The 25,434-nt window shown below is 38.1% G+C and overlaps 1 protein-coding gene across 1 annotated transcript in view; it reads left to right on the top strand.

Moving 5' to 3' along the window:
* Positions 1-564: 564 nt before the first annotated feature.
* Dhc1 (dynein axonemal heavy chain 1) overlaps positions 565-25,434 on the top strand; it is a 620,756-nt gene continuing 595,886 nt past the window's right edge. Inside the window, exons 1-9 of the mRNA XM_090390121.1 lie at positions 565-663; positions 1,361-1,537; positions 4,682-4,795; positions 14,879-14,986; positions 15,551-15,860; positions 16,538-16,561; positions 16,887-17,023; positions 17,531-17,759; positions 23,921-24,099. Of these exons, the coding sequence (XP_090246247.1) occupies positions 565-663; positions 1,361-1,537; positions 4,682-4,795; positions 14,879-14,986; positions 15,551-15,860; positions 16,538-16,561; positions 16,887-17,023; positions 17,531-17,759; positions 23,921-24,099 (1,377 nt within the window). The remainder of the gene's footprint in view (positions 664-1,360; positions 1,538-4,681; positions 4,796-14,878; positions 14,987-15,550; positions 15,861-16,537; positions 16,562-16,886; positions 17,024-17,530; positions 17,760-23,920; positions 24,100-25,434) is intronic.

The raw sequence follows: 25,434 nt of genomic DNA, 5'->3' as shown, positions 1-25,434 counted from the left end.
GCTCGAACCGAAAGGAAGAAGTCATGCTTGCAAGACTTCGAATAGGACATACAAACCTTACTCATTTTTATCTTCTTTCTTCCTCAGGTCCGCCTTTCTGTCCGAACTGCCATGCTCAAGTAACAGTCCAGCATATCATAGTTGACTGCCCTCTCTCTATAATGGAGTGCGGCAAACCATCTTCTTATCAAGCCATGCAGCCCAAATCATACCTACTTTGCAACAAATTTTAGATGACAGGTCTGACATTGATGCAGTTTTCACTTTTCTAAAAAAAGATAAAATGCTACGACAGAATATAGTGTTTAAATCCGACGAAATACACATCTCACTTTTAATGACACCTGATAACTCCTACCATTGTTTGGCGCATAATGGCCTTTAGCTGCGGTTGCGCCTTAAAACCACCACCACCACCAACAACAACAACAGATCTTCCTTTTCTCTAAATCTTCATGCAGAATTTGACAAATCGCCACCTCTCTTTATTGATATCAGACTCATCAGCCATTATTCTGAGGGTCAAAACGATCTCTTGCCACAATTTCCCGAACTCTTTCAACCATGTCCTCATTTGGAGAGGTTGACAGAAGCCTACTTCTTGAGTCAACGCGAACATCCTCACATCCGTCTCTGAACCGCTTATATCATTCAAACACGTTAGTACGATTTAACGTTTCATTACCCCAAACATTTTTTAATATTTCATACGTTTCTGTTGTAAATTTTCTCAGTTTAAAGCAAAATGTGATATTCCTTCGCTGTTCCACTGCAAAATATTGACACAGAACGTTAACGCTACTAACGAAACTGTGCAACCTATCAGCCTGCTGGACAATCTTTGTAGCACTATCTGTTGGAGGAAGTTTAAACTACCACTTCCGTTTATTTTCAAACTTATAGAACATGACCGCAATAGCACCAGTCCGGGAACTTTATTGCCACGCCTCGTATGGATACAGTAACATTTTTTATCCTAATGCTTTGAATAGATATTTTAAAATAGCATTGCTTATTAAAATCCCCAAAGCCTTTATATATGAGTTACTTTTTGAAAGTACATATTTGGACCACCACTCGAATAGTGAACTTTCAACATATAGACTAATGTAACAAAATTTGCAATTCCTTTTAATTAATTTTTAATTTAATTTATTTACTTATGCATGGTTTAATTTGTACTTGTTTCTGTAGAGTTTTTTTTTTTTTTTTTTATTATATGTATTTTGTTCACACTTCTCTTATTTTCACTTCTTCTGACTGTGAATTCTTTCTGTATGGCTGAAGTTTAATAATAATAAACTCGATTCTATTGTGGCTGCTTCATCTTCATAACAGACTTAACTTTCATTTTCTTTAGCTCCTTGCTGAAAGCTCTTATATTAGAAAAGAAACGGAGGAGATGGGTCCTAGGGCAGAATTGGAGTACTGGAAAATCAGGAAAGCGAAATTCGGACACATTATATTCCAAATTCAAGGAGAGAGATTTCGAAATGTTTATTTAATTCTAAAAGCTTCCTGTTCTAAACTTCTAAAGGTACTACATTTAAAATCAATTTTTTTTTTTTTTTAAGTTAGTGTAATTTTTTTGTCATACAATTTCGGTAAAGATTTCACTGAATTTATTCAATTATGTTTTCAAGGAATAAAAGTTTTATCTGGACATATTAAATAATTTAATTTATTAATAATCTTTAATTAATTTTTAATTAATAAATAATCAAATTTATTTGTCTTTTATTAGAAATGCATTTCAGCTATAGCGAAACCTGTAAAATGCAAATTTTTGCTTTTGCTTCTACGTAAAAATATATACCGGGTGGTTATAAAATAAGTTTCCCTATTCAGGTATGTCATTTAGAGTATGGGGAAGCGATTTGTAGAAGAAAAAAAAAAAAAAAGTTCATGTTTCCGCCACCAGGGGGAAACGGCGCTGCACATATGTAAAAGTTGTCATTTACTTCAAGCCACGCTGCTTACTCAAATGACATCCTGTTAGATAAAAGCAGAAAGGCCAACGCCTTTCTGCTTTTATCTAACAGAATGTCACCGTCAATAACCATTATGGCTCTTGCATAAAAGAAACGTGCTCCTTTAGTAAAACTGTTCTACCAGAATAACAGTAACGCTAATGCAGCACTACGTCAATATCGGAAACAAAGGTTTGAGTAAAGAACCTTTGACGTCAGTGGGGCTTCGAAAACTAATAAAGAAATTTGAAGCAACCGACCGGAGAGTTAGGTGTAATTCCAGGCAGGGAACGACCACGTATCGGAAGGAAGGTAGTGGATGAAGTGGCGGTTGCAATGATCAGAATGCAAAACACTACTAGTCAGTAGTGCCAGAGGTGTGTCAAGAGACTTGAACCTTCCTTGGTCTACTGTACGTAAAGCGCTTCGAATACTTTTACGCTGGTTCCCGTTACAAAATTCATGTAGTGCAAGGACTAATGTCTTGTGATCAGCAACAGCGAATAGACTTTGGTCTACGATATCTGGCTCGTACGGAACTTGATGATACATGGGCTCGAATAATCTTGTGGTCTGATGAGGCACATTTCACTCTTCAAAAAATATGAGGAACTTCTCGTCCATCTACTGCACATGAAAGACCACTACAAAGTCCATACGTTACAGTATGGTGTGGATTCACAGCAGAGTTTATAATCGGACCATTTTTCTTTGAAGAGTCTACACCTCATGGCCCCGTAAGGTGTGTGGTAACTAGTGCACGGTACTGCGCTCTTCTAAGAGATCACATTATTCCCGCTCTGCAAGAAAGACAATGCTTGGAGACCGTAGTGTTCATGAAAGATGGGTGCCCCTCCCCATGTTGGTCGACAAGTGAAGGAACTGCTCCGTTCAACATTCTGAAATGATCGCATCATTTCTAGAGACTTTGCGCAGTTCTGGCCAGCTCGATCACAGATCCCAATCCCTGTGATTTCTGGCTATGGGGATACCTGAAAGAATGGGGATACCCTGTGATTTCTGGCTATGGGGATACCTGAAAGACAGAGTTTACCGTGGTGGCATACAGATGCTTGTCGATTTGAAAGCAAGCATTAAACAGTGTAGCCAATACCCCAATGAGATGCTACGCGAAACTGTGTCGCGCGCATCCTTCATTTTCAGCATGTCATCTCAAGCGAAGGAAAGCACATAGAACAATATCTGTAGCTTTCTAAGTTCGGATATTAAAACCTAATTGTAAGTTAAGTATTCCATCTCATGTTTACAGTGCCAATTTCTCCCCTGGTGGCAGAAATTTTAAGTAATTTTTTTTTTCTTCTACAAATCGCTTCCCCATACCCTAAACATGCCCATCGATTTTCACTGCTGTCTCTAACCGTTTTGACACTAGGGTCTGCTGAATAGGGAGACTTATTTTATAACCACCCGGTACTTTAATTAATGATTTAGGAAAGTAAGTGGATTCTCTTTATACAGAACTGTTTTTGTCTCAATTTCAAGTATTTGGTTAAGAGCAAAGAAATTGTATAAGCACAGGCATTACGTCATAAAATTCGAAGGTCGTTCAAAAAAATAAAATAATAAAATAAATAAATAACACAAAGAGTTGGAATAAACAGTTGGGACATGTACCTGCATAAGAGATAACGATTTCTATGGTAATGCGACTTCCAAATCACATTACCATATCCATTACCGCAAATTCTGTAAGAAAGTCACACAGGGATGGCGGTCTACGCAGTCTGTCACCCATAGGTCAAATACACAAGGCCATTAAAGAAACAACTGTTGACTTTGTGAAATCAACCAACAATTGTGCTGTGGCAGGTGCGCCACCGTTGATGATCTTTCACATGCTTAACCATCAGGAAGATAACTAGCAAGTTAAAATGTCAGAAAGTGTGTGATATTTGAGTGACGAAATGTTTGAACGAGGGAGGACAACGTACACTACACATCTATTTGTATATATGAAACACCTGATGCGCTATCACGCGGAGGGTGAAGATTTCCTGGATCAAATCGTCATAGGTAATGAATCATGATGATTCAATGAAAATCTATATATCAGCTCCTAGTGAAGAAAGATCGTAGTAGCATCATCCCAAAGTCGCTCTATGCAGGGAAGATGATGTGAACATTCTTTTCTGATCGGCAAAACCACTACATATAGCTTGGTTTCACGCGTAATGTCAGCCAAGAATCATGGCGACAGCAAAATAATGGTGCAATTATGGTCATTAATTAAAGACTACTTTACCAGTCACCTGAATGCATGGCATAGTACTGACCCCAACAACACGAAATCTCACACAGCCCTAAATATCCCTGGCATTTTCCAACTGTGCCATATCCATTGTACCATATACAACAGCAGTGGTACAGTTGGGAAGATCTGTACGACCCAGACTACAAACTAACCCCAACGACTAACATACCTAAGGGCCATTAAAGAGGCTTTCGCTTTTGCTGACGATGAGGTGAAGGAAATTCTCGCACAGTTTAACCATTAGCCAGTAGAATCCTACACCAATGATGCGTCTAGCTGGTAGCACGATGAGACCGATGTCTCAAAGCAATGTTTACTTTCTTTTAAACCAAGGTGAGTCTCTCAACTATTTATTCTGCAACTCTATGTTTCTTTTGACTGATCTTGTATTTATTATTTTTATTTCACAGAAATAAAAAAAATGCTTTATATTTAATAGAGCTGGTTGCACACCGAGAGCTGTATTACAACTGCTTGGACGGAAGCTAAAGAATGCGTAACATATTTGGAATCTATTGACGATTATTGCAAACCTCTCTATACTGCAGACCCGGTAGGTGAATAAATTCATAAATCATCAATAAAATATTTGATGCTAAAAATATTTATTTAGTGTTATTCTGCATGATATGTATTCCTTGACACCAGACTTAAATTACACTGAACACTGTGTTGTTGGGCAGTGAAGCATTTATTCTTCTAGGGCTTTTTCAGCGTATTTCCAACGGGATTTGCATGATTCCATTGCTGTCTGATGCGTTTGTCCAGTCATAATTCCTGAGCTATTCTATTTAAATATGTATTGGCATTTACGTTTGCATTTGTTAGTTCTTGTTAAGAAGAGATCCAATAGGTTATGATGCCAATTGAATACCATTTCTTGAAGAGCATAAACGAGCCTCTTCAGGTTGTTGTAGTGTCCATAAATCGAGATAAAAGCTACTAAAACAGAGGTTATTTCAGTCTGAGGTGCCAGCGTTCACCCAGCAAAATGATCGTGGTTTGAAAAATTCTCAGAATAGAGATTGAATAATTAATCCCAATCAGCGCATGCTTAGAGGAGTGAAATTGTTAAGAAAAATTTAAGGATATTGTCCAAAAGAAAACCTTATGATCTTAGGATGTTTTAGAGAGAGAGAGAGAGATTCTTTAGGTGCTCACCACGCAGTTTTCACATGGGAGTAACTTGCGTCCGTGGATTGACAAAAATCGCCACACGAAATGATTCATCGCCGTATCAGGCATGAGCGACGCGGCGTTGTACGTAACAGCGACGCATGACGCAACCAGTATCCCTACAGCGCGGCCACCGTGTAACTCGCACGCGTGTCGAGTTTACGTTTTAAATCGCTATATATCAGCTTCTAGCGGTCCGATTTTAAAAATTTAAACACCAAAATATTTATTTCGCCATTCTCTACCGTATTTCATAAAAATTTTTGACGAAAAAAAAAAATTATAATTCAGCATGCCAAAGACTAATAGTGAGGGTTGTAAGGCGTATAGAGAACGTACACGTGCAATGCGACCACGGAAACCACCTCCACTGAGTACAAAGGAGAGATCTCTAAAAACTTCGTAATAAACTTTTAAAACAATTGCAAAACATTAAACTACTGTAACATTGAACTAATAAACGTTTCAAAAGATTCTAAAGTAGTTTCACTTAACTTCCGCTGTGTGTGCTCAGCACAATTTTTTTTATTCTGCACATAATCAAATCTTGGCTATCACACGCTGGCTGCTAATAGAATTGGGAGACGAGGCGGCGGTGTAGCAATCTGTCAAAGGAGTTCACTACCCCTGATTAAGGCATCCACTTATCCAGGTGGTGACATAGAAGCTGTTCTTGGAATCTACCGATTTGCCGGTTTGTCGATCTCTGTGTGTGCCGTTTATTTACCTCCACCAGTTTCTGAGGATTCTGTCCTTAATCTGACAGCATGGCTGTCATCCACAATCAATCATCGGCAAAAGCTCATTATCCTCGGAGACTTTAACCTTCCACTGCCAGCCACAAAGAAGCTCCTAGATACTCTGTCATTGAACATGTCAGAAATGGGCATTGGTCTTATTCATGTTCCTCCCTCACACGGCAATGCCACCCTGCAGCGCATCTTCTCAAACTGTTTAGTAGAGGAAACCCTGACCATAACTGAGAACTTCCTCCCGTCCGATCACGTTCCGATTGCTGCGATGATATCTCTGCAGGCACCTAAGGATGAACGCACACAAGTACAAACTACGAGCACTGTCAGGAGAGTATACAATCCTAAATACATCAACATTGGAAAAGTTACTACCCTTTTCCAACTTTACCCATGGAACATACTGGCTGAGCTTAACATAAATGAGGCTGCCTACTGGCTTTCGAGATGGATGGAATTCATTGCAAGGGCTGCAATGTCCAAAACTTGCATCCTTAGTCCCCACTCAAAGCCATGGTGGAATGACCTCCTGACCAAGGCCTTTAGGGAAAAACAGGCAGCCCATGCCTCTTACAAGAAATCGCCTTCACAAGAGTCATACGCCAGATTTTCCAAAGCAAGGATGGATTTCCAGAAGAGGAAACAATTTTCTATTGACAATTTCATGAACCGCCGTCTATCCAGGGGAAAACGTGTGTGGTCCACAAGTCATACTTGCACCCCTCTGTCTTTAGATGTCCAGGAATGGTGTGAGCATGTGCTGCATTTTAAGGCGAGATCATCGTGTGTCCGAAGCATATCCTTGGAACGAAGCGTTTAACATTTCTTCACCTTCTAGTAATACAGAAATTTCCGAAGAACAACTAATAAAAATAATAAATTCACTACCTGACAAGTCCACCATAGGAATTGACGCAATACCTCTGTTTAGTCTAAAAATTGCTTCTCATTTCATCGGCAAAGAGCTCACTCAACTCTACAACAAAGTACTCAAATTTGCACAGGTGCCTTCAAGCTGGTTATCATACAGAGTCGTGGCAGTTCCGAAAAAGCCTCATGCGAAAAGACCGGCTGACTTCAGACCAATATCAATTGCCTCTCCCTTCCTGAAATGCCTCGAGAAGTGCATCTATAATGATGTAGCACTTGCAATCTTTGCGCATAGGCCAGAACACACCCATTATGCCATGCCTAATAGATCTACGGTAACCTGCCTACAGTCATTATCACAGAAAATACTTCAGGCCTGGAATGACAAGGAAGATCTTCACACCATTTTTCTCGACATGAAATCTGCTTTCGACTCAGTCCAAATAACACCCCTTCTTGCCTTACTTGAGAGATTCTACGGGATATCCGGAAATATGCTCGAGATCCTCAATAATTTGCTATCCAGGAGAATGCTTCACTTCAAAGGCGATGGCATTGAAGTCACTAAAAGCGTCGAAGTAGGGATCCCACAAGGTAGTTGTCTCTCAGCCTTGTTATTTGCAGCAATATTCGTTCCACTAATGGATCAAATTCCAGCGTTCCTATCTTATGCTGATGATATTGTTTGCTATTTGCCATGCAAACGCCATGTTGGTCCTTCACAAGAAAGACAAACCGCCTCTGAATCTGTAAACAGCTACCTAAATACATTCTATAAGTATGCTAAATTTTTTGGCCTGTCAGTCAATGCAGAGAAGTCAAACTATCTCATCTTTACGCCAAGTCGGAGGACTTCTACTGATACTGCATCTTCTCTACTTCCGGTATTGGCAGGAAATGTCCTGACTCCCACAGATAGTGTCAATTTCCTAGGAGTAATCCTTGATGCCAACCTCACCTATAAAAAACAAATCCAAGCTCAGTATGCCAAAGCCCTGAGAGCGTTCTGGGGAATGAAAATTGATCTGTGCAAAACGCACAATAAGAAAATAATCAAGAAGTACCTCGCAACTTACTTCTGTAGTGTACTCTCCTATGCCGTGGAAGTTTGGTCGGCGGCACCACCCACCAGCCTCAGGAAACTATGGGGCCTCGAATTCTGGGTGCTGAAGTGGGCCAACTTGTGGTCGCACCAGATCTATACAACATCTAAATCTACTCTCTGCTGCAACCTGCAATATACGCCCATAGTCCACAGAGCCCATGTGCTAAAAATAAAGTCATTCCTTCATCTGTGCTCAGCTAAGCATGATCACATCAACATCTGGAACACGGTTGGTTGGCGTCTGCCAGGCAGACATCTCCGTAGTACCCCCTCCTTATGCTCAAGGCTCCAGCGGTTACAGAATTTCAAAAGACACTTCCCAAATGTGACTCTGGACACTCTCAACTCGCTCAACATCGACATCGACCTGTGGTCTGTAGATAAGGCATATCGCGATGGCATCTTGTCCCATCTTGCTGTTTGTAAAGGACATTTATGTAAGTGCCGATCTTAGTTAGCCGATGTAATTTCATGTTCTGCTCAACTTGTAGTCCTTTTTCGCTGTAATTACTACTTCATTCATTTTTACATTTTGACTGTTATCTTTGCTTTGATCTGTTAATTATTATTTAGTTATTATTATTATTTTTTTTAAATTAATTAATTTATTTTTTTTATAAATCAAAAGCACTTGTATAAGCAACTAATTGTAAGATTCCTCTGGCTTTCTGTGTAAGGAATCACTAGTGTATAAAATTTATGTTAATAAAGAATCTTATTATTATTACATCATCTTTAGAGGGGTTTTCATAGAGTGTGCTTAGAGAGATAGAGAGACGATGTATAATGATCACAAAAATCATTATACATTATCACAATCAAAGTAGAATGCTGAAATAGTTCTGTTTCAGTATTCTACTGATGTATAACAGCTGTTTTATTCGCCCTGCGTTTCTAAGAGCGGCTCTGCCATTCAATAAATTATTTTTATTTCTAAACTCACTCAGCGTAGTGTTCTATCTTTCATTCCTCTCAGTCATTATACTAATTTGTATTAGCATTAGCTCAACTATAGCATCAGCTAACTAGTAATTTGTCTAATGCTTCATTATTTATTCAAACTATCCACCAGATGGAAGTCTTTTCCAACAATCAGTTATTCTCTTGCTGATTACAACTATTTTGCTGCCATCCTTATTCAATTTACACTGAGTGATCACTGAATTATGACCACCTGCCTAATACTTCGTAGGTTCTCCTTTTGCCCTCAGTACAGCAGCTATCTGACGTGGCATTAATTCAACAAGATGTCGGAAGCTTCGGAAGGTATGGCCAACCAAGCTGAGTGTAATGCGGTCAGCAATGCAGGTATAGAGGTGATTATGTATTGTGTATCCAGACGCCTGATATGCTTTTCCATAATGTCCCACCAGTGCTCTATGGGATTAATATCGGGGAAAGTTCGGAGGCCAATCGATATGCTGGAAGTCAGAACTGTTTTTTCTCAAACCATTCCTACATAACAAGTGCCCAATGGCTCGGCTCATTGTCATCGTGGAAGTCACCACATCGCCTTCGGGAAAAAGTGTAACATAGCGGGGTGTACACAGTCAGCAAGCAGTTGACGACAGCGGAGACCACTGTTACGTTGTTCCACATGCACTAGGGGTTCAAGTTCCTGCCAGTGAAACATGCCCCACACCATATAACCGCCTCCACCGGCCTGCACTTTTGATACCATGCATGATGGATCAAGAGCCTCATTTTGTTGACGCTAAATCCGTACACGACCATCCACGATGTGAAGTAAATAACGGTACTCATCCGACCAGCACACCTTCTTCCAGTCTTCTAACGTCCAACTTGCATGCTCTTTGCACCAGGCGAGTCTTTTACGCCGATGAACCTTGGTTAGGAGAGGATTCCGTAGGGGTTGTCTGCTGGTATAGCCCATACGTGCGAGCGTGCGACGCATGGGCATGCCAGATATTGTTCCGGGTTGGCCGATGTTGTATTGGGTAGTCAACTCTTCAACAGTGCTGCGCCTGTTCGCCTGTACGAGTCGTCGGACCCGGCGCTCACCTCTAACATCAACCTTTCGTTGACCTTTGCAGTTTTGCCGTCGGGTCGTTGTTTGACCATTTTGACGCCAGTCCTACGCTTTAACTACGACAGCTCTCGAACGCCCCACGAGTTCAGCTGTTTGGGAAATCGAGGCACCAGCTCGTCGAACACCTACAATCTGTCCTTTATCAAAGTCCGATAAATCCTTCCTTTTACCCATCACGCTCGGAATTTTACCTACTGAACCACTGACACCTTATCTATGGTACGTGGGTCGACTAACTCCGTACTCTCGTACCTCACGTGGTCAACGGGTCGCATTCAGTTTTTATAGGGGTGGTCATAATTCAGTGATCATCATCATCATCATTATCAGCCATTTTCAATCCACTGCAGGATGAAGGCCTCTCCAGCAACTTTCCAGTTCCTTCTGTTTTGAGCACTGGACATCCATTTACTACCCACAAACTCATGAATTTCATCTATCCATCTCCGCCTTTGTCTTCCAGGTTTTCTTCTAGCTCCTCTTGGGTACCATTCTGTTATTTTCTTAGTCCATCTGTCATCATGTCTTCGAGCTTTGTGTCCTGCCCAAGACCATTTTAGTTCTTTAGTTTTGATAAGAATGTCCTTTACTTGAGTTTGCTGCCTAATCCATGTGTTTCTCTTCTTATCTAACAGTCTGATTCCCAATATAATTCGTTCCATTCTTCGCTGTGTAGTTCTTAGCTTCTCTTCCATTCTTTTGGTGAGTGCCCAAGTTTCACTTCCATAAGTCATGGTGGGGAGTATACATTGATTCATTATTTTACGTTTCAGACAAACTGGGATATTGCTCTTCAGTATGTGACTATATTTCCTGAATGCTATCCATCCAAAATTTATTCTTCTCTTGACTTCCAGCCATTTATCATTATTACAGCTAATAACTTGTCCCAGATAAGTATATGACTCCACCTTTTCAATTACTGCTCCTTCAATCATTATTTCCCTTTCCGTGGCATACTTGTTCATCATTCATCTTTAGTCCAAAATCCTTACTAACTGTGCATAACTGATTAAGATTTTCCTCTAATTCTTTGGGATCGTGGCTTATGACCACAATGTCATCTGCAAATCGTAAATGGTTTAGGTACTCTCCGTTCACATTGACTCCTTTCTGCGACCAGTCTAATCTTCTGAAAGCTTCCTCAAGGGCAGCAGTAAACAGCTTCGGAGATATTGTGTCTCCTTGTCGAACTCCTTTCTCGATTTTAAATTTGCTACTGTCTTTGTCTAGTCTAATAAAGGATGTAGCACTCTCATATATTTTCTTCAAAATCATAATATATGGAGTATCTATGCCTTATCTTTCCAGTGCCCGAAATATTGCCTTATGCTGTATGGAGTCAAATGCCTTTTCATAATCCACAAATGCCAGGCATAATGGTGTTTTATATTCATTTGCTTTCTCCATTAGCTGTGATATTACGTGAAGGTGATCCATAGTTGAGAATCCTGTCCTAAGGCCAGCTTGCTCTTTCGGTTGATTCTCATCAAGTATTCTTTCTAATCTGTTAGTAATGACCCTTGTGAACAACTTGTAGATATGGGATAACAAGCTAATTGGTCTATAATTTCCAATTTCTGATTTATCTCCTTTCTTATGCAGCAAAACTATGATTGCATTATTCCACTGCTTAGGCATCATACCTTTTCTAATGCACTTTGTGAAGAGCCTTGCCAGTTTTTGTGTTATGTCTCTTCCTCCCAATTTTAACAACTCTACAGTAACTTCATCTTCCCCCGGGGCTTTCCGATTCTTCATTTTCTTCAATGCATGTTCTACCTCATCAGGAAGAATATCGGGTATGTCGTATGTGTTGCTACTTTGCAATCCATCTTCCTCACTGCTGGTATCATTCCCTCGCTCCTTGTATAATTCTCTATAGTAGTCTTCTGCTATTTGAATTATGCCTTCTCTGCTGTTTATAAGTACACCATCGCTATTCTTCAGTTTCAGTATCATTTGTCTTTCTGTATTACTGCTCATGGCTGCTGATTTAAATCCTTTGTTTTCCCTTAATGCTTGTTCTACTTTTCTTGTGTTAAATCTTCTTATGTCCTCTCTGAGTCTCTTTCTAATGGCTTTGCATAACTCAGTATACTCAATTTTCTCCCTATCAGTGTTTTTCTTGCTCTTCATTTGTCGTCTTTGGTTCATCATGACAAGTGTTTCTTGACTAATTTTTTCTTCTTTGGATTTCTGTTTCCCTATAGGTTTCTTGGGCTTTATCACTTTCAGAAAGTTGTAATATTCCTCATCGATATCTTGGTCCTGAGCAGTCTGCAGAAGCTCAAACTTGTTCTTAAGTTCCAGTACATACTGCTTTTTCTCCTCCTCTGTTATTTCAAAGACCTTTGTATTATTTACTCGAGTCAGTTTTTTCCTTTCCTTTCCTACATCTATATCAAGTGTACATCTTACCATTCTGTGATCACTTCCAACATTTACCTTATTCAGGACGGTAACATCATTCACAATATACCTTCTGTTAGTGAGGATAAAGTCGATTTCATTAGTACTCTTCCATGTCCATTTGGACTCTTCCATGTCCACTTTCTGTTCACCCTTTTCTTGAAAAAAGTGTTCATTACTGACATTCCTTGAGATTCTGCAAATTCCACAAGTCTTTCACCTCTTTTATTTCTTTCACCAATTCCAAAATTTCCTATAGTTCCTCTTTCTGCGCTGTTTTGCCTTTTTCCAACCTTAGCATTGAAGTCGCCCATAATAATAGTGTAGTGGGTTTTCTGCTCATCTAGAAGGCTCTCAATTTCAGTGTACATTTCTTCAACCTCTTCATCATCATGGCTCGATGTTGGTGCATAAATCATTATAATCTTTAGCTTGTACCTCTTAGAAATCTTGAGTATTAGTCTTGACACCCTTGGTGATGTACTTTTGAATTCCAAAATGTTGTTTTTAAAATCTTTATGGACCAGAAACCCAACTCCACCTTCACTCCTTTCACTGTTTCCTCATAACTCAGTATACTCAATTTTCTCCCTATCAGTGTTTTTCTTGCTCTTCATTTGTCGTCTTTGGTTCATCATGACAAGTGTTTCTTGACTAATTTTTTCTTCTTTGGATTTCTGTTTCCCTATAGGTTTCTTGGGCTTTATCACTTTCAGAAAGTTGTAATATTCCTCATCGATATCTTGGTCCTGAGCAGTCTGCAGAAGCTCAAACTTGTTCTTAAGTTCCAGTACATACTGCTTTTTCTCCTCCTCTGTTATTTCAAAGACCTTTGTATTATTTACTCGAGTCAGTTTTTTCCTTTCCTTTCCTACATCTATATCAAGTGTACATCTTACCATTCTGTGATCACTTCCAACATTTACCTTATTCAGGACGGTAACATCATTCACAATATACCTTCTGTTAGTGAGGATAAAGTCGATTTCATTAGTACTCTTCCATGTCCATTTGGACTCTTCCATGTCCACTTTCTGTTCACCCTTTTCTTGAAAAAAGTGTTCATTACTGACATTCCTTGAGATTCTGCAAATTCCACAAGTCTTTCACCTCTTTTATTTCTTTCACCAATTCCAAAATTTCCTATAGTTCCTCTTTCTGCGCTGTTTTGCCTTTTTCCAACCTTAGCATTGAAGTCGCCCATAATAATAGTGTAGTGGGTTTTCTGCTCATCTAGAAGGCTCTCAATTTCAGTGTACATTTCTTCAACCTCTTCATCATCATGGCTCGATGTTGGTGCATAAATCATTATAATCTTTAGCTTGTACCTCTTAGAAATCTTGAGTATTAGTATTGACACCCTTGGTGATGTACTTTTGAATTCCAAAATGTTGTTTTTAAAATCTTTATGGACCAGAAACCCAACTCCACCTTCACTCCTTTCACTGTTTCCATTGGTGTACAGCAGATTTCCACTTGATAAACTTATAAGTGATTCATTTCTTCTTCTTGTTTCAGCCAAACCGATGATATTCCAATTCACATTTTCTAATTCCTTTTCCAGCTCTAATATCCTGTCTTCAGTGATCACTCAGTGTATATCATCATGTGTGTTGCCTGAGAAAGAATAAGGATGCCATCGGCATTTACTTTACACAATCTATTTAAAGCCTTAAACACTTCAATCAGATCTCCTCGTCGTTGACACCTGGTTTCTAAGCGCTGAAATTTGCAGGATTGAAGTATTTTTGTGTCAGAATACTCATTTGTGTTCTCGACTGGTCTCTTGCTCTTCTCTGCACGTATTCCAACAGTTCATCCTTTTTAAAATGAGACTTCAAGACCTGTAAGCGGTACTCAAGATGCAATTAAACCATTTCTTTGTACAATGGAATAAAAATACTTAATAAAATACTTAATGGTTTATTAAATACTTAATGTGAGTTAGCAAGCAAGTGCCAAGCTGTTTACTGTTTAGTAGTCTCACAATCTTTGACTGGATTAAAAATCTTTGACTTTTAAATAAAAATATTTAAAAATCAATCGTTAAAAGTGTATTATTGAAAACTATAAACACATATATACAATGTGTATTTCTAAATCCAAAATATCATCAAATAACACCACATTCACATTCGGAATATCGCCAAACCTAAAATCAGAATAGTTATAAATAGGTTCCACCATATTAATATTTTTAAAAATCAGGTTTAGTTTTTTTTTATTTTATTATTTTTTAAAATTTTGATTTGAATTTTTATTTTCCTTTAGGTCAACATGATAAAAAGTCTTCCTGGTCTAATTAGCTCACTAAAGATGATAAACTCAGTGTCGTGTTTTTATAATTCTTCTGAACGAATGACAGCAATTTTCACAAAGGTAAGGAATCCTGCTACTTTAATAGCTTTGGGTAGTAATACATAATTGGTTTTGAAGTGGCGGACTGGCGTAAAACTGGCATGCGCAATATTTCTAACAGGCCGTTTTAAATGGCTTTCCTCTTAGAAGCGGTCCACAATAAGACTAGACTGAGATTCGACTCATTCTCCACATGACTAGTCGTGCCCTGGATTCGTGCTCCTAGTAATGGACGAGTCGAAAACCAATAAATAAATAAATAAATTAATTAATTAAAAATATATATATTTCATTTATTTATTTATTTATTTATTTAAATGGCATTTAACTTCTTTTAACAAACTGGGGATAACTAGAAATCCGTCTGGATTTTTCAAGGTATTTTTCGGAATTAAATCATATCCGTAAGGTCTTTTTCTTGATAGCGTTAGTCAACGGAATCCCGAGAAGGCCTTCCCCAACAGATTTAGACATTTCGTGTTTGTATTTAACTTTAAATATTATACATAACCCTAAAAGTAAAACAAATTCAGTGACTTCTTTTTAATTACTGGGAATCTTAAAGATTTGTTTTGTTTTTAACAGATAACTAATCAAATGATAAAGGCTTGTAAGGCTTATATTTCCAATAATAATAAGGAAACAGTTTGGACTCAGCCTGAGGATGTCGTGAGAGAAAGGATTTCAGCTGCTATAAACCTCAATACCGAGTATCAGCAGTGTTTTAAAAGAACTAAAGATAAGATGGAATCAGAACCAAATGAGAGGGAGTTTCGATTTAGTGAAATTTTTGTCTTTGGAAAATTTGATGCTTTTTGCTGCCGCCTCCAGAAAATAATTAAACTTCTTGATACCATTTCTTTGTATGACAGTCTTTTTCAGTCAAGGGTCAATGGTAAGTATTCATTTCTAGAAAAATATGGCCACTTAAAACACAATAAAATTTCAAATATTGTGAGAAATAATTTCAGAACTACATACAGAAATACTTGTATAATGGTATGGAGGTAAAAATTTAGCCAGTTAACAACTGTAAATTTAAATCTCCAGAAACAACCAAAATGTAAAAATTTTATAAAATTAGTTAAAATTTAAAAATTAATATTATACGGTTACGGTCTGCTGAAATCTTTTTAGTCTTTAAAATCTTCGAAAACATAAAATCAATATTTATTTTTTAGGCAAAAATTTGATAGGCAAAAATACTGAAAATCAGTTGTGTAAAAACTCTTTGCTTTACTTTAAAGTAAAGCAAAGAGTTTGTTTATTTTTGTTCATTCGAATACGTTTCGTCCATTCGAATGCTGACAAATTTGTCAGCATTCGAATCATGTATAATTCGAATTATGTGTAAATCAGTGAAACAGATTTATTTTATTAATTATAAATGCATTACCGGATATCCTATTTATAATGAAATATAAATTTTAGACAAATGAATTTATTGTTTAAATATATATTTAAAAAATGGTACAAAATAATAGCATTTATACTTATATAATTTATTTCGCAATTATTATTAAATCAGTTTTATTATGAATGTTTTTGATTTGATTTCATTTTCTTTACTAGGCATTCTAAACACAAGTGCGGATGGTGAGTAAACAATTTTAACCTGATTATTTAAACCTCTTCTAATTTAAATAATATATTAAGAATATAAATTAATTACTCTCATTATTAATGAAAGAAAGTGATTACTAGTCAAAATCCGCAAGACATTCACTGAGAAATCATTTTTATTAATTATAACCTTTGCATCCGAATTACAGAATAGACAGGAAATTTCCTGTATAATCTGTGATTTTATTTTAGCTGTAGAAATATCGAGTATTATTCTCAGAATGCGGACATTTTCTTGCTCTTTTGCTTTTACTGAAATAAGAAATAAATTTTTGAAATAAATAGTTTTTCTTTCAAGGTCTTCAGAATTTGCAATCGACTTTCGAAACTGCAACAGCTGGCATAAAAGAAAAGACATATAATTTTCTCGATCATCGAAATCTAAGTTTCGAAGAAGATTATTTGGAGTTCATGTCTCAGACGACCGTTATTGAGGTACACTTCTCAACCTTTTCTTGAACTTAGTGGTGAACGTTCTTAGGAAAGCTCTCTTCAAGTGTTTATTATTCTTCATGCACTTAATTTTTTTTTTTTGATTGTATTATGATGTCATTGAATTTACGATAGCATTTATAAAAACTTAAGTGAAAGATCTAGCCACGAATTTGTATAACTATCTTTTACTTAGCGTCTTATTAGTTTTTACCGTGTGCTTCTATGAAAAGCTTAAATTTTTCATTTTGATTTTAAAGTTGTAATCCGTTTAAGTTTTTCGAATTTTTATAATATACCGTATTTATATTAAAAATCTATTTCTAATGATATTGTTCTATTTCTTTAAGGTATCGATATGCAGGTGAAAAATACTTATTATTTGTTTACTTATTACATTGCCTGTATTGCATTATTTTATTGAAGTCATGGACAAGTTTTTATTTATTTTAAAAATATAAAAATGAACTTTAATTAGTAATTCCGTTTATTTTTTGATTTTTCTTTCAGACAAATATTGTTTCTTTATTGGACAGCCAGTTTTCTAGCGTCAGCTCTTCGTCTCAAATCCTCCAACTGCTTATGAAATTGGACAGGCTTCCTCTTCCCGGATTGGGTTTAGACAAGAAATACCGCCATGTTTTACACAGATATGCCAAAGATCTCGAAAAAACTTATGACAGATATGAGAAAGAACGTGCTAAACCACCCATACCTAGAAATTTTCCGCCTATTGCTGGTAAGTGCCTCACATGCTTTATACAGTCATTGGGAACACTTCTTTGGAATAACAATCAGCCCGAGGGTCTTTTCAATGCTAAATTGCTGTAGGCTATGACAGAGAATACTGTAGAACATGATAGTGAGAGTATAAAAATCATATTGGTCGAAGAATCTCGCGACTTTGTATTTTGCGGTGCCTTCTCTTTTCGGTTAAAAAAATTACCGGCTGTACAAGTATTTTTTGAACAGAAAAGTGTAAATCCTTTCAATGATACTGTCACATTTCTCTGGAAACCAAGCTGATCTTTTATTTCGATATAAAAGGAATTTCAGTATCTTCTATGAATTAGAAGAAATCTTTATTGTATTATATTGCGTACATGGTAACCACAACCAGGAGGTCATGGGCTTGACAGGGTTATGAGCAGGGGCAGCTCATTGGTAGGCACTGCGGAACTGCAGTACCCCAGCTTTTTAAATCTAAATATACATTAACGGAGTTTTATGAAGTTTTGTGAAGAACAAGGCAACGCAATTAATATTTTTATTAACAGGTCCCGCATATAGTATAATCATCCTCTATTTCCAAAAATCAAAAAATATATATATTAAATAAATAAATAATAATAAACAAATAAATAATTGCTTTATTTAATACAAGTATTAAACAGAGCCTGGGCCATCCAGGCCTAACCATAGCCTTTGGTTCATGCCTATTGATTTAACTATTTCCAATAATCATTTCAATAATAAACGAATCAAAACGGATTGCACCAGGGAAAATTAATTTTTTTCCCTGGTGCAATCCGTGGGTCTTGCATTTGTCTAGACCAAATTCCGTCCTAATATCATTGCTGAATTCTTCGATGATCTGGAGTAGTTGTTGGATTTGCTTTTCGGTTCCCGCGTAGAGCTCGATGTCATCCATGTACATCAGGTGAGTGAGGGTGTACAGGTTCTTCCTTCCTTATTTGAGGATATATCCATACTTGCTACGGTTGAGCATGGTGGATAGTGGGTTAAGTGCTAAACAGAACCACAATGGGCTCAGGGCATCTCCCTGAAAGATTCCTCTCTTGATGAGGATTGGCCGGGTTGTGATGTTTTCGACCTGACTGGTGGAACTCCATTTCGCCATCGTCTCTCCTAGGAAATTTGCCACTATCGGATTGACTTTGTAGATGTTCAGCGCCTCTATTAGCCAGCTATGGGGCACGGAGTCGAAGGCCTTGCGGTAATCGATGTAGGCTGTGTACATGTTGCGGTGCTTCTTGCAGGCTTGCTCCATAACCGCGGCATCTATGGTTAATTGCTCCTTGCAACCTTTCTACTGTTCGGCCATTATGCTCTGGCTCTCCAAGTGGTCTGATATCTTCCTGGTTATGCAGCTGGTAAGGATCTTCTACATTGTTGGGAGGCAGGTGATTGGCCTCTATTTTGCCAGGTCTCTTGTATCTTCGTCTTTATGTTTCAGATATGTGATTTCTTGAGTAAGAAACTTCGCGATTGTCCCTGGCTGCATTATCATTCAGGTAAACTGCTCTGCCAAGGTGATTGTGCATGCAAATGAGCTTCTTGTACCAGTAGTTGTGGACGTTATCTATTCCTGGAGTTCGTCAGTTGTGAGAGTTCTTGATCGTCTGTTTTACTTCTTCTTCTTCCCGAATCTCCCACTCTCTCATTTCTTGTACGTCCTTGGTTTTCTTGCGTACTAGTTCTATCCAGGGGACTCGGCTGTTATGTCTTACTTCCCTGCTCCATTTGTTTCCCCAGAACTCCTCAATCGTCTTCTTCTCGGGTGGTCCGTTCCCTTCTTTCCTGTCTTCTCTGAGACTCCTGTAGAAGCCTTTTTGGTCCTCATCAAAGATTCGATTGTTTATTTCCCTCTGGGAGCTCTCTTTGTATCAGCGCAGTCTCTTGCTGAGTGCAAGAAGCTGCTGCTTCAATGTGTCCAAATACTGTCCTGTTCTTCGATTTTTTTGTCTCATGTTTGCTGTGGACGCTGTCTGGCGGTGCTTCGACTCATCCTAAAAGGTCCAGACAAAGATCCTACTCTACCCAAATCTTACCGCCCAATTGCTCTTCTCCCGGTTTTGGGCAAGGTAATGGAGCGGCTGCTTCAATCCAGATTATCCACCTACTACCAGACAGCTAACTTAGACTCTCCAAAGCAGTATGGCTTTAAGCCAGGATGCTCCACTGAAGACACTATTAACAATCTCCTCAACACAGCAGACTCAACCACAGAAAAATATCTACTGGCTATCTCCATTGACTTTGCTGGTTCCTTAGATTCCATCTGGTGGCCTAGCATTGTCAGGAGATTACATCAACTCAATATTCCACTCAACCTCTACCGCTGTCTCCAGAACTACCTCTTCAATCGCTCAGTAACTGTTCAAACAAATTTTCAGAAAACTTCCCGACCAGTTGTTAGAGGTTGTCCACAGGGCTCAGTTCTTGGGCCCTACTTTTGGAACTTAATACTAGATGAATTTCTTCTTATGGATCTAAGTCCTGTGGACTGCATGGCCTATGCAGATGACCTCATCCTCCTTATCAAAGCTGATTTTAGAACTTAACTTGAGCAAATTGCCTCCCCTGCCTTAATGATCCTCCAAAATTGGGCAAACAACCACAATTTAGTCATCTCTGGGGAAAAAACGAAGCTATCCTCCTCAAGGGATCCTTGGACATAAGAAGACCGCCCCAAATTAAAATCTCTGGGCAGACAGTGCAACTCAAAACAGAACTCAAATATCTAGGAGTAACCTTTGACTCCCGGTTAACATTCTTACCTCATCTTAATTACCTCTGCAACAAAATACGTCGTTATACTGCCATGATCGTAAGAATTAGCAGAGCAGACTGGGGTTTGAAGAGGAGGACTCTCATGCTACTTTACAAAACTATCTTCTTACCAGCTGTGTGCTATGGTGCAGGAATATGGTGCCCTCGTGCCATCATTGCACGTAATAAAGCAAAGTTACATACAATTCAATGCAATATCCTACTCGCTCTGACTAGAGCTTGCCGCACAGTCAGTAATCCCGCCCTGCAGGTCTTAGTAGGTACTTTTCCTCTGGACCTGGAGGTTATTCATCGCGGCCTTGCATACCGCATAAAGAGGAATTCCCACCACCATTCTGGATATCACACTCTATCTAGCTAATGATCCAAAAAACGAAATGAAACAGATTTACTCTAAGCCCTTCCAGCATTGGCAAAGATCTTGGGAGTCAAACAGCCAAAGGTGAAACAACTAAAATATTTCTTCCACAAGTTATGATAATTGCACCAAAACTTCCTCCGTGGTACTCACCAGGCCTTTACGTCTCGTTCTTCCTCACTGGTCATGGATCGTTTCGGGCCAAGCTGCATGCCTTGGGTCTCACCGATTCTCCTCTCTTCACATGCGGTGACAACGAAGACTGGATTCACCTCATGTATAATTGCCCTCTTTATGATTTACCCAGAAGTCTCCTAATTACCAGAACTGGAAATATACCCAGTGGGCAGGAACATCTCTACATAATTGACAAAACCAACTACAAAGCCTTCACTACTTTTGCCCAGACTGTATTTGAAATGCGTCAAATTCACCTACAGCAAACTGTTCAGCGCATCCCCATCTTAAAATGAACCCAAAACTCAATTCACAGAACATATCCTGAATGGAATCAAAGAAAACACCAACAGGATATTGATCTTTATCCTGACATAACAGGAATCTCTCGACGTTTACAAAGGAAACTATCTTACAAACCCACCAACCCAAAAGGACTTTTCTATAATAGACACAAGAACTCCAAGCAGTCATTGAGCTTCTGAATCCATGTGCCTCCTCTCATCCCCTAAGAGAAGATGATCCAAATCCACTACCCAGCGTGGGACACTGTTCATTGCCTACAAGTCACCCTTGGCTGAAGAAAATTTTAATTGCTGACGCTCGGCCCGTGCCCAATGTGGGACCCACTCATTTGCTGGCACCTCTTCTTTTCGAGGTGTAGGACAATATCTAATTTTCCTACTTGAGTAGGAACTCACATAAATACTCCTCTGGGAGTGGGACTGGCATTTGACTTGTTAAATGCAGGGTCATGCCATTAGGCAACCTGACTTTGTGGGTCACTTGACCTCACAATCTTTTCTCTTTTTCCTGAGATTTTCTGCTATATGCAAAGTATGTGAAAGAGAAGTGTAAGTCTTTCTTAACCAGATTGAGACAGGTTGAATACTTAAATATTTTGTTATGGCGGTATATTTAATTGTCTGTCCTCTATACTTTGCAAGTGGCGGACGTTCTCTATCTAGTTTTCCTTTTAAAAGCATCTGCGATGTTTTAGTTGTTGAAACTTGCAGTTTGTGAATTGCAGACCAAGTTGAAAGTTCTTGTAAGACGCAGTTAGCTGTGTCTTCCAAATTCTTCCTTGAATTTCCACGGACAAGGATGGTAAGATCGTCTGCATAGGCAATCATCTTTGTGCCTTCAAATTTTTTGGTGAGCCATGAATCAAACAGAACATTCGAACACAGGGGCCAAGAATTGGTCCCTGTGGGCAACCCCTTGTAACATGTCTAGAGACCTGTTTAGTAACACGCTTAACTATGATAGGCGCTGGTAAGATTAGCTTATAAGTAATTTGAAGATTGATCTAGAAACCCCAGCCTCCCGGAACCTCTCCAGAGCAATCTGCCATCAAATGGTGTCAATATATATATATATATATATTGACATCGACTGGACTCGAACTCAGACGTGAGTTCGAGTCCCGTCGATGATGTGAAGAATTTGTATGGGTCTTTTTCACAACATGGATGAGTTAGTCGGTCTCAAGTCAGGGCAGCGTGGTTTTTTGTCCAGCAAGCCGAAAATTCGGCCACAGAACGCACACAATTTACAGATAGTATATACGGTGCATTATGGCCTTAGTCGCTGATGCTCCTAAAACTCAATAACAACATATATATACAGTATATATTTTTTATTGTTCTTTTGAGTGTCAATAAGTTAATTTGGTACTTAGGTAATTTATTAGTTGACTAACTACATTAATTAATCAGGTTTACAATCGGAATCCTGTACGATGGGGGTTCAAAGAAGATTTGTATTCACTTAGAAGTAGTCGTGATAGAAAGATTATAAGTTTTCGTTTGTTTGTTTGATACCTTGAAATCTATAGTAACTGTACAAATTTTGGTTTCGATTTGACAATTAATTTTTTTTCTTTGCAGTGCTGAATGAAGTGAAGTGTCACAATGGATAAAGTGAAATACAGATGTGATTCGGTTCCTCTTTTTGCAAGACTGCCTAGGTTACAGGATTGTTGCACATTGTTATAAACATCTCTAATGTGGAAGAACCTAAGGGCCTGGTGAAGAAATCTCAGGACTTCTAGCAACTGCTATAACAGAAGGGTGTTGCAAAAATTGAGGCATTAACCCGGGAAGATTGCAAAATTAGCATCAAAGAACTAGCTGCAGAGCTCCAATCTAGTATAGGGTCTGTAGAGAACATCATCCATCAACAGTTGCATATGAGTAAATTGTCTGCTAGATGTGTTCCCAGACTTCTGACTCCTTAACAAAAGAAGGAAAGGGCACATTGCGCACATGAATGTTATTGATGTGTCAGGAAAAACTGAAATATTGCCGCATGCTACTTATTCAACCGACCCTGCACCTCAGATTGTATTTCTTCCTCTTTCCTGCCGTGAAGTCCTTTCTTAAAGATCCTTTCTGTTGAGATCTGCAGATTTACTCAACAAGTACAGGTCAATGTTGAAAAATAAGTCGCGAGTTAGGGTTGAACGTGAAAGTGTCTGCAATTCTGCCCAGACACGATAGGAGGGAGTATATGATCATCGTTTGAAGGATAGTCAGAAGACTTCTATAAAATTGGCCAGCGGCGCTGTATTGAGTGGTGGCAAAAATGTGACATTTTGTCTGGTGACTATGTTGAAAAAAGCGTAATACATTGTTTGTTTCAACCTTCTAGCAGAACTACTTCTGGGTGAATACAAATTTTTGTACCCCCAACCTCGCAAGTACAGTCTAGCTGTAACTTTCGATGTTGCTGTTTTGCTATCTAAGTTTCACTACAAATAAACCTTTATAAAGTGAATATTCCACGATATGTAACATTGAATAGAAATTGGGTTGAAATTATTGTTGCAGGGAAAATTAGCTGGGCTCGCCATTTGCTGACCAGAATAGAAGAACCAATCACTCTCCTCCACCAACGCAGCAATATCTTGAAGACTGTGGAAGGCAAAAAGATAGTAAAGAAATACAACAAACTTGCCCACTGTTTAGTCCAGTTCGAAATGATAGCACACCAAAATTGGTACGAACAGGTAAGTACTTATATTTTTTAAATGGTTAGAGAATGACAATAATATCCATAAAGATAAAATATGCTAATGATTATAAAATGTATGCATAGACCATCTTATACCACGAATAATAAATTAGCTTTTATTGATACTTATGTTAATTCACGAGCATCATATGAATTGTTAGTTGGTGGTGTTTGATGATCCTTTATAATTATTTCTATCAGACCTTAAACGGAGTAAGGTCTGATAGGAATATATAGGTATATGAACGTTTTATATATGTTCATATATTTATCTTATATTTTTGTTATACATATTATTGGAGTAAGACGAATACTTTTTAGGCATGTTTACGTATATATATGTGTACTACCTATCTTCACTATGTTCGACCATCTTTCCTCATGTAATAACAATATCCCCAGTAAACAGATTTTCATGAAATTTTATATATGACTCTTTTAGTAAAATTTGGCGAGCCATTCCAAATTTTATTGAAATCGGACCGTGACAAGTAGAAATCCTACATTCATTCATGCTTTCTTTCTGTTTTTTTTATATCTATCATACAGACTATCCATATACCGCATTTGTAACAAAAGCACTGGACACCGTTTGTTGCCATGCGCTCATTAGAGGAGGGATGGGCAATGTGGCGGATGAGCAGAAGAAAAATGCTCCCGGTTTCTGTTCATGCACATGAAATGGTTGTTTCTGATCTCGTTTTTTTTTTTTTTGTTATCAGCTCCGAATACAATGAATTAATAGTAAGCAAATAGTAATATTTGCTTATTATACTGATCACAGTTGAAACGGTAAATATGTGTAACCTTTCAATTGTTAGTAAAATTCATGAGGAATTAAGAGCAGTGATTACAAAACTGCTGACTGCATACTACAATGTGAGGTACAAATTTTGTATATATTGTAATTTAATTTTTGAAATGAACCACCCTTTAACCATGGGATTAAGGCAATAGTAGTTTATTAATTATGTGCTTTGACCTAATACCTTAACGCATTCCATTGTTAGCCCATACAAGACAGTCTTGTATGGTTTGATGATAGGATCTGGCAAGGATCCTGAAACGTAACCATTGCAATAAGTTTAGGAATTAGATCAAAGCACTTAATTATTAAACTAATTTTGCATTATCCAAGTGGTAAAAGAGTAATCCATTTTCAAAACATAATCCACGGATAATCACCACATTGCGTTATTTGCAAATGAAATTGCTATGTTTATAAGATCCGTGAAATACACTGGTGAGCAAAACTTAAGGACCAACATTATTTCTAAAGATTACAACCACAAAATCAAACGAAACAGCCTGTGGCGATTTACATTACTGT

Source organism: Mastigoproctus giganteus, chromosome 2 (genome assembly GCF_048544385.1).
Source record: "Mastigoproctus giganteus isolate SK-2022 chromosome 2, ASM4854438v1, whole genome shotgun sequence".
Classification (NCBI taxonomy): domain Eukaryota; kingdom Metazoa; phylum Arthropoda; class Arachnida; order Uropygi; family Thelyphonidae; genus Mastigoproctus; species Mastigoproctus giganteus.
The sequence above is the reverse complement of the archived record's forward strand: the minus strand, read 5'-3'. Positions and strand labels throughout refer to the sequence as shown.